Source organism: Octopus bimaculoides, chromosome 10, assembly GCF_001194135.2.
Source record: "Octopus bimaculoides isolate UCB-OBI-ISO-001 chromosome 10, ASM119413v2, whole genome shotgun sequence".
Taxonomy (NCBI): Eukaryota; Metazoa; Mollusca; class Cephalopoda; order Octopoda; family Octopodidae; genus Octopus; species Octopus bimaculoides.
The window spans coordinates 7,067,407-7,077,949 of record NC_068990.1 but is presented as its reverse complement, the minus strand read 5'-3'; the positions used below and the strand labels follow the sequence as shown (position 1 = coordinate 7,077,949).

General features: G+C 37.1%; 1 protein-coding gene across 1 annotated transcript in view; it reads right to left on the bottom strand.

Annotated features, from left to right (window-relative positions):
• Nucleotides 1-10,543, bottom strand: part of LOC106871452 (dynein axonemal heavy chain 5) — a 358,231-nt gene that overhangs the window by 284,898 nt on the left and 62,790 nt on the right. Inside the window, exon 10 of the mRNA XM_014917924.2 lies at nucleotides 2,403-2,598. Coding sequence (XP_014773410.1) covers nucleotides 2,403-2,598 — 196 coding nt within the window. The remainder of the gene's footprint in view (nucleotides 1-2,402; nucleotides 2,599-10,543) is intronic.

Below are 10,543 nucleotides of genomic sequence, written 5' to 3'. Positions count from 1 at the left end.
CAGTTATTCAAAGGTCCAGCACACAGTTATTCAAAGGTCCAGCACACAGTTATTCGAAGGTCCAGCACACAGTTATTCAAAGGTCCAGCACACAGTTATTCAAAGGTCCAGCACACAGTTATTCAAAGGTCCAGTACACAGTTATTCAAAGGTCCAGCACACAGTTATTCGAAGGTCCAGCACACAGTTATTCGAAGGTCCAGCACACAGTTATTCAAAGGTCCAACACTGTCATGTTGATTCTACCTAAGAAATACATTAAAGTTTCATATATCTGTGGGATACTAAGTCACCTAAACAGGTTGTCCAGTTGATCAAACTGTATGCTCATACATTAAAATTAATGTAAGTGTTCATCATTTAAACTATTGCTAAATATATATCTGGAACTGTGATAGTAACATTTCAATATACTAAGTCTGTAATGTGAGTTTTTTTTCCTTCTGTAATGTGGGTTTTCTTTTTGTCTTTTCTTTTTTGTGAATGTTACAATTTCAAATGTTTATCTTCCCTAATATAAATTTATAGCAAGAAATATTGAACCTTCCGGTATATGCCCAGAAGATTTGATATTTCTTCCCAAACAGAAATATTGCTTCTTTTTAAATTTTATTAAATTGACTGTTGTAGATGCAGACACAACTCTTCTTTGAAAACGTTGTTTTCACTTTATATGTCTCTGTTCTTTGCCTAATTATGTGTATTGTCTCTATAAATGCCATGGCTAAGAATGTAACACCTTAACTAGGTGAAAAAACGACAGATAAGGAAAAATCAATGTAGACAAGAACAAAGTAAATAGATACTTAGATACAACCAGAGAAAATTAGAACTGGAAAAGAAATCAATAAAGCAAAGAAATTATTGGAGACTTTAAATACTAAAAGCTACCCTACCATCATGATACCTTAACATCTAACATTTGCATATATTTCAATGTTTTGAGTTGAATTATTCTGGGAGGTTTATTTAATTAAATAAGATAAAAAATGACTAATTACACTCTGGCTTCACAATAACTCCCTTCAATCAAGGAAGCTTTGCATTCTGCATTTCCAGGCAAAACACTCCCACCCCAAATAGTATTCTCCAATGTGTGGTTTTGATAATAATTTTCCCTGCAGACTAAAGTATGTAGAATAGTATAGTTAAGAATGTAAGGTAATTTATAGCATAAGACTATATTACAAGAAGAGCACTCAGAGAGCGCACACCTCTGCCAATGCAACAGCAATGTCCTCTCAATGATTAGCCAGAGATGATTTTTAGAATGAGAATATCTAAAATAAAATCCTTCATTGAAAATCATGAGACCTTTTGGTTTTCACTTCTCTTAAATTCCGGTCTTGATTTAGAAATCCTGTTGTTTTAGATCAATGTATAGAATTATGTATATATGTAAGTATACTGTAAAGTGTTAAAATGTATGTATAATCTCCTAATATAATAACGAGTGTTGTCTTTATATATTTGTTTATATATATATATATATAAAGTTGAAAAAACTGCTTACAACAGGGATGACACAGGCGTTCGATCATGTAAAACAAATGATAAATGAGTATATGCATATATACGTACAGGTATGTGCATACCTACGTCTACCTGTATATATAGGTGCGAATCTGGGTACAGGACATTGCAAACAAAACGTAGACAAGAAAATAATAATAACCAGAGTACAGAAAACACACCAGCCACATAGAGAACATTTTCCTTCATCGACGCATCGTTAAAATGGCTCTTCCCATGGACCGCAAATTAAATTTGTATACACAAATTGAACCTGTGCCATGGAGGAATGTAGTGGCAGACAAAAAACAAGACAGGAAAACAAACGGAAAACGCTGTGCGGCCAGACATGAAAAATTATGTGTATATGAATGCTGTGAGGCACGAACTGAAAGCCGGGACGAAGTAAGTTCGCGTGTTTACTCGGCGATAGCCAAGGAAGAAAAGGATTAGTGACCGGAAGCATGTGACCAGGGAGGGGTAAGGAAGAGAGAGAGTGGTAGAGGGAGAAACAAGGGGAGGAAGTAGAAGAATAGGTGAGCAACGAGAGAAAGAGAGGAAGAGAGAAATATAGTAGTAACAGAAGGAAGAACGAGAGGGGAAAGAGAGAGATATAGTAGTAACAGAAGGAAGAACGAGAGGGGTAAAGAGAGATACGTAGTAGTAACAGAGGAAGAATGAGAGGGGGAAAAAGTGATAGAGAAAGAGATAGAGTCGCGTCAGAAAATATAAAGTTGAAAAAACTACTTACAACAGAATATAACAGTGACTTCGTGAAGATTAGAACATTTGGTGAAAAATTACAAGATTTTAGGGTAGGCAAAGAGAGAAATTGTGTTCTCTATTTTTGAATTATTACATGACCCATTATTGAAACATTTATAAAGTACCTGCAGTATTACAATCAAGTGGAAAGGAGATGTCTTTCAGTAGTTCTTTGGTTTCTGTAAGTGATAAAATTAACCGTTGTTCAAGAGTGACGACAGCTCGTGACAAGCTATTGGCATAAAGTTTCAACTGCATTTGTTCCAAGATGTCTTCATCTTTAATTCTTGACTTGTTGCCAGGATAGAGCGTATTCAAAGACTGCAAAGAAAAAAGTTATCAAAGGAAGCCCTCTTGCACTCCTTAGCATTTAAAACAACCCAAATATTTTATCCAAATATCCAACCCAAATATTTTACCTGTTTTATATTCAAAGCAGCCACATTTGGCCTTTCACACCTACACTAAAATGTTATACTAAAAGTTAATGATATCATTGAAATGAAAAAGCTATGAGATAATTGATGAGATTAATTCAAAGCAATATGATTAAATAAGATTTATATTCGACAGAGTAACATGAATGCTAAAAGATAAAGTGATTATAGTTCTTTTTACAAATACTCCAAAGAAAATTTTATATGATAATGCTTGAAATAAAATGTTTTGAAAGGAAATTAAAAAGGAAGTCATAACATTATAAGAGTCAATGCCAACAACAACAACAGCAACAATAACAATAATAATTATCCCTGTTTAATAATAGACTCCTCTTTCTCACTCTCTCTCTCTCTCTCTCTCTCTCTCTCTCTCTCTCTCTCTGGGTAACCATGGATTTCCTCTACAGCAAGACATCTGTTTCTGCCTCTGTCATACTCTAATCTTTCATCATCTGACGCAAAATCACCTCCTCCAGTGCCCATTCCCCTCTCAAAAACTCTGTGTCTTGTAAAGTCACTTGATGGCCCTGGCAGTGCAGGTGCCACATAAAAAGCACCCAGTCTACACTGTAAAGTGGTTGATATTTAAAGGGGCATCCAGCTGTAAAACCCATACCAAAACTGAGTACTCTTGTGTGAGTACCACATAAAAAGCACCCAGCTCACTCTATGGAGAAGTTGGTGTTAGGAAGGGCATCCAGCTGTAAAAACCATTCCATAGACTCAGAAGCATGAGACAGGCTCCTACCTGGCCAGCCCCTGTCAAACTGTCCAACCATTGCCAGAATGGAAAGAGATCGTTAAATGGTGGTGGTGGTGGGGGTGGGGGTGAGTGTTGGCTGGTTAGCTGGCTGTTTGCTAGTCTGACTCTTCCAGTCAGAGGGAGGGGAAAGGGTAAAAGAGAAATACAACAGAAAAGGTGCAAGACGGGTACACATATTAACTTTGGCCGCAGGTACTGATTAATGGAATGCTACACTCATACACACAGAGTGAGAGAGAAAGAATCGTAGAGACAGAGAAGGAGGAAAAGGTGAGGGAGTGAAGAAAAGAGTAGTTATGAGAGGAGATATGCAAATGAGAAATTTTTGTTTGATTTTATTTTAAGGTAATAAAAGTTTTTCTTTTCAAAATTAGCATTTATATCACCATTGTGTGCAAGCATCAATAAATTTGATAAAAGTTAAATAATAATAATTGTATGTATGCCATATTTTCTAATAATATCTATAATGGCAAAAGTGCAGTTTCAAGGTTATTCATCAAATGACAGGTAACATTCTAAAAATAACAACAATAACAACAACAATAATAATAGTAATACTTTCTGCTAGACACACAAGGCCTGAAATATGGTGTTGTAGGGACTAACGGATTACATCAACTCCAGTACTTCTCTGGTACCTAATTTATTGGCACCAAAAGATGACAGGTAAAGTCGACCGCAAAAGAATTTGAACTCAGAACGTGAAGCCAGACGATATACCGCTAAACATTTTGCCTGACATGCTAATGATTCTGCCAGCTTGTAGCCTTCATAATAATAATGCTGATTTCTTTTATTGGCCACAAGGGCCCAAGACATGGAGGACAATATCGAAGGTTGAGTTACAGCACAAAAAAAAACAATTACAAAAACTACAAAAACATGTGGGGTTAATATCAATCTAGGGGAGATACTACCACGTCAAAGGGTATAACAGAGAATATATAATAGAAAGTAGAGAAATAAATAATAAATAAATAAATAAATAGAATTCCCAATAGTGGAGCAATCCACTTCGAGTAATCAGGGGTAAACACCACACAAAAATCCTGGATTGATCCACCATCTCCAAGGCATGGGAAAGTGCCCTTTCCTCCTGCTTAGAAAATCAGATTTAGAGTCGATCCATTCAGTCTCACCAGTCTTGCCACTTTTGACCCCTTTTTGATAAACACACTAGAAGGCAGCATCTCCTTCTCTACCCTCACCTTCCTCTTCAAATGATATTTGAAGAAACTGATGAGGTCTTGACCAGATAGGTATGTACCTATCCTCAAACCTTTCAGACGGGTCCACTATACAGCCTCTTTTGCCACAGCTGCTAAGCAGAGAAAGATCTGCCTTCTTTCTCTGCTAAGGGAAGGTGGTGTGTCAATCCTCACTATACACTCAGCAGACAGCTGAGTTCGTCTTACACATAACAACCACTGCTCTACTCAATCCCACGACTCTCTCATGCGCGGACACTGAATTGTTGCATGCAGGATGGTTTCATCCCCTTGCAAGCATCATGAGCAGGTTCAGCTGTTGGCACTTCCATGCCTGAAGAGCTTGTCTCAAATCGGCAATGCCCCTCTGTAGCACTGCCAAGCCAAAGAGTTTTGGAAATTGTCCATGATCATCAACTTGAAAGTCCTCTAGAAGAGACTACTCAGACTGTTCTCATCGATGCCTAGATTTGATCCTAGGCCATCATCACTCATACCATCAACTAGCCCCCTATAGAATTCTTGGACTGTTTTCCTACTAATAGTCTTGGGCAGCTGGTACAGTGCAATGAGCACCTGGCAACATTCTAGATACCAACACTCAACCTTGCCCCTCCAAACCAATCTATTCCTGAAACTGTCAGGGATAGATCTACCAGGAATTGCACAAGTTTGTGCATCCTTGACTATACTACCGACAACAAGCGCCAGCCTCTTGGTGAGCAACTTAGCTAAAATCTTTAACTCAGTGTTGAGTAGAGTTATGGGCCTCAAGTTTTCAGTCACATCCTCCTTGTTTGGATCTTTTCTCAGCAGTATCACCACACCCCAACTCACATGACGGGGCATGCTTCTTGTCTGTTGCCAGGAGCAGTAGACAGCTGCTAAAACTGGCACAAACAAGTCTGACATGTGGGCATATATTTCATAAGGCAGACCATCTCCACTGAAATCAGCTTCTTGCAGCACTCAGTATCCTTGTCCGATAGATGTGGCTTACCCTCAAGGTAAACCCCAAAGCCCACAGTGTCAAGAATGCCTCCCCTTGAGAAGAGGTTCTCAAAATGCTGCCAAAACACTGCACTTATCTGTTTGGAATTGGATTGCATATGGCCACTGCAGTCCATCACAGAGCAAATCTTAGATTTGTTTCCATTCTGTGTCTCTACTACTTGGGCCCAACCAACAGCTTTTGAGTCCTCGTGTTTCAAGGCATGCACCTAGCTTGGACAATACAGCCTTCATGTTTTACATCAAAGAAAAGGTTGAATGCCATTCTTGCCACTTGCATGTCATTTACAATCCCACTTTTATGTGCCTCTTCTAAGTTACTAACTAGTTTATTTTCTATTTTGTTGGTTTCTAAAGAAATCTCTATGCTAAATCTAACTGACACCTCTCTGATTTTCCTTTTTAAGGAGACCCACCACCTGTTGCTGATGATGGCTCCTGTCAATTCCTGTTTAAGTTGTCGACTAATGTGGTCCCTGAAATCTTTCCTCACCAGGAAGGACGTGTTCATCTTGCAGTAACCAGGTCCTAGTTTGATTTTTTTTCCTAAGGTCCCAAATTTGTAATCTGAATAACCAATGATCTGAAAATGAGGACAACTTATATTATGTCTTTCTGCTAGCCTAATAAAAACCCTATCTAGGTATGACCTGGATGACCCACTGTGATTTGACCAAGTCCACACTGGTGTATTTGGGTAATTGATGTGAAGCCTGTCATGCAGTTGGAAGTGCCAGAAGTTAGCAAGGCTTTTGCACTCCACTCCCCTATCCACTTCCCCTACATAATCTTTGCTTGTGTCTAAGATCACATTCCAGTTGCCCACTAACACTAATGAGTAAGATGTCCCTAGGAAATTCTCTAGACATCTGAAGAAATCTGGCCGTCCAGCTCCTGTTGGGGCATAGACTGTCACAAGTCTGAAAGCTCCTCTGTTGCCTTTTTTGCTGCTTATGTCCAGCCCTTTCCAAAAAAGCAACATGATGGCATTTGATTCAGGCCAGCCAGAGGAAGTACAAACCTTGTAAATAATGTGGAACTACCATATACTTATTTGATATCTGAATTTGTTTATGTCCAAGTACAAATTATATAGATTTTTTTCAATGCAGATAATAATGAAATAAGATAGTGCTCATCTTGATAAGATGTTATAGGTTTGAACAAGGAAAGTAGATATATATTTAAGATAATTTACACTTTACAGCGTATCTATTCAAGTTTAATTATACCTTTGGCTATCTTTATGGGCGATTTACCTCTATTCAGGAAAATTATCTCTCAAACATAGAGTGATTAGTTCTGGGAATATTATCTAACTAGAATTTCCTGGTGCAAGAGAGTAGAAAGATTTCAAAATAAATTAGATAATTAGTTGACATTTCTCAATATAAATCAATATAGGCTCGTTTCATATATCAATACCTTCTACAATCATTAAAATAACTTTCATAACATTCAAGAAAAGACGAGATTGTACAGCATGTTGTCCGGTTAATTTAACTATCATATCTAAATATCTAATCAGCTACTTCTACAATGCAATTATTTCTAAAATTTGTTAAGTTAATCCTTTCATGAAGCTAAGAATGTCTGTGAACAAACATAGTGTACCAGATACAGTGCTCCATATGCAGCATCTGTTACATCAGTAGTACAATCTGATTGTTCCACATCCAGTTGAACAAGCAACAAACACCCAACACATCTTCCTTCCATAAACAGTTAACCAAATGCAACAACACCACTAAAGAGATAAACACATCCATACTGGTCTCAGACAGGAATACAGAATATTTTTCTGTCAAGGAATCCTTACTGATCCACAGACTTAATCTAAAAGTCACTTGTTGGTTGATTGGAGTTGGGACAGTGGCTCCTATAAATGTATTACCAGATGCTCCCTACATCGCTGCAACCATGACCAACAACAACATCACAACAATGGTGATTAGCACTATTAATTACCAGCACTTTGTTCTCCACCACCACAGCCTCAAACACCATAGATGCCTGCTGTGATGAAGAATGTTTGCTGTTGGCAGCCACCAACCACCTTGCCAGTGACTACTACAAGAACATACACCACCAATGCCATCACTCTCTACTACCACGACACTTAGCCCCATTACCAAAAATGCCCATGTAGACAACATCATCACTGACTACTACTACTACCATATTATTCACCACCGTCCCCAACCTACAGCCAGTCTTCCATCACCATTCCTAATGCAACATCTATGACACCAACAACACCAGCAGTTGGGGAGCAACTACTACTATAACATGCACCAGACTAAAATGGGGTCACTTGCACATCCAGTTATCCAAAATGCTAGGATCTATGTAAACATACATTTCTTTGACTGCATTGATATGGATAGTATTATTGGACACTCAGGAAAGGAAAGAGAGAGTGTATGACGTTTCGGGCGTAGCCCTTCGTCGGAAAGATGGAAAGTTCGGAGAATGGAAGAACGGAGAAAGAGGAAAATGGTACCGATGCCCACGAGGTTACATTATGAAAAGACCGGAAGAGGAGGTGGTGGGGGAAAAGTTCTTTCTAAGATAGGACAGTGAAAAAGGGAGATGAATATCTGTGCGTGTATATATATATGTATATATATTATTTATAATTTATACATATATATATATATATATATATATATATATATATATATATATATATATATATATATATATATATATATATATATATAGGTTTATTAACCCAGCTAAATAAGAACTTGGCATTATTAGTAAAGAAATTTTAGGAAAAATCAATGTAAAAGTCAGGAATGCAACTAGGTTAGCACAATGGTCCAATAGTATAGAAGTCGTCAACTGGTTTAAAGCCATTAAGAATAAGAATAAAGCGAGATTCATGCAATTCGATATTGTCAATTTTTATGCCTCTATCTCTAAGGAACTGCTAGATAAAGCCCTCACCTTCTCAAGAGAATTCATAGAAATCAGTACACAAGATAAGAACATCATCTTCCATTCTAGAAAGACTTTATTCTTCAGCGAGAACACACAATGGATCAAGACTACCAATACAGACGGTACTTTCGATGTGAGCATGGGGTCATATGATGGAGCAAGCATATGCGATCTTATTGGACTATTTCTACTTGATACATTGGGCAAGACTTTTCTTGACGTATATTTCGCCATTTACAAACATGACGCCCTAGCTTTAACCGCAAATACCAATGGACCAGCACAGGATCAGTTTAGGAAGGACGTTATCCAATTGATGGAAACTTTCGGCCTTAGCATAGCTACAGATACCAACCTGACGGTTGTCAATTTCCTAGATGTATCCTTAGATCTAAATAAGAATATTTATAAACCTTATAGGAAGCCCAACGATAGACTTAGTAATATTAATGTGGGTTCCTGCCACCCCCGCATAGTGTTTAAAAATTTAGGACATTTTTAATAGCGTTGCTCCAGTATATAATAAGGCTCTAAAAGATAGTGGATTTAGCAAGGCAATAACCTATACACGTGCCACCAGTCCAATAATAAAGAAAAGAAAACATAGGAATAGGAAAATTATCTGGTTCACACCCCACTACTCCCCCAAAGTGACCTTTAATATAGGCAAGTATTTCTTAGCATTGATAGATAGACACTTTCCAGTCAACCATAGTTTCAGCTCAACTACTAATTTCAAAAATATTATCGCACACAACACAGAAAAACCACAAAATGAAATCAGCTGTTCATGCAGGGATAAAAATTTGTGCCCGCTAAATGGAGCTTGCATGTCCGAGACCATCACCATGGACTCTATATCCACTAAGGACACGGTTTCAACAAAGAAATACGTGGCCCTTACAGAGGAGAATTTCAAGGCCAGGTTCAATAATCACACCTTGAACTTCAGGCACTGGGATAAATGGAAAACAACCAAATTATCCAGTCATATATCGTTTTTAAAAGATAAAGGTGTCAGTTACAACATCCATTGGAAGATCTTAGCCAAGTGTAAGCCCTACACCAACGGCAGTGGAAAGTGCGGCCTTTGTGATATGGAAAGCTGGCTCAACTGGAAAAGCAGCTTGGACCCCGCTACATGTCTAAATTCAAGAACTGGGGTTGATTTCTCTGACTAAAACTCTTTCAGGTGGTGTTTCAGCATGGCCGTAGTCAAATGACAGAAACATGTTAAAGAATAAAAGAGTATATATATATATCTACAACAAAACAGGAAAGTGGAAACTTTTCAGTATTATTTATTTTCACCTTGTTTTGTTATTGAATAACTCTGCAAATCACATTTCCATAATTCTCAATTTTGATATGTATTTTGACTAACATACAGCAACAACTGTGGATACATATTGATTATAATAATGGAATATGCAGATGTGCTTCAAGAGAAAACAGATTTACCCTATCTATCTATCTATCTATCTATCTATCTATCTATCTATCTATCTATCTATCTATCTGTATATATTTACATATAGTTGAAGAATAGATGTAACCATTATAACCATGATATTCTATGGTTCTGAAGAGCTAGCCTTCTAATACCTGTACTAGCTTGTAAAATGTACAATAGTACTATGCAATTTATGACTTATACACAAGTGCAGACATATAAAATAATTTATTATATACTAAAATATATTATTTTTCCCTGATGTTGGCTACAAAATGACCATAATCTTATGGATATCAACTGGTGAAATAATTATATGACTTACTTTATATTCTTCCTCTCTCTCTCTATCCATATATATGTATATATATATATATGTATGTATGTATATGAACATATATACACACACATATATATATATATATATATATATGTACATATA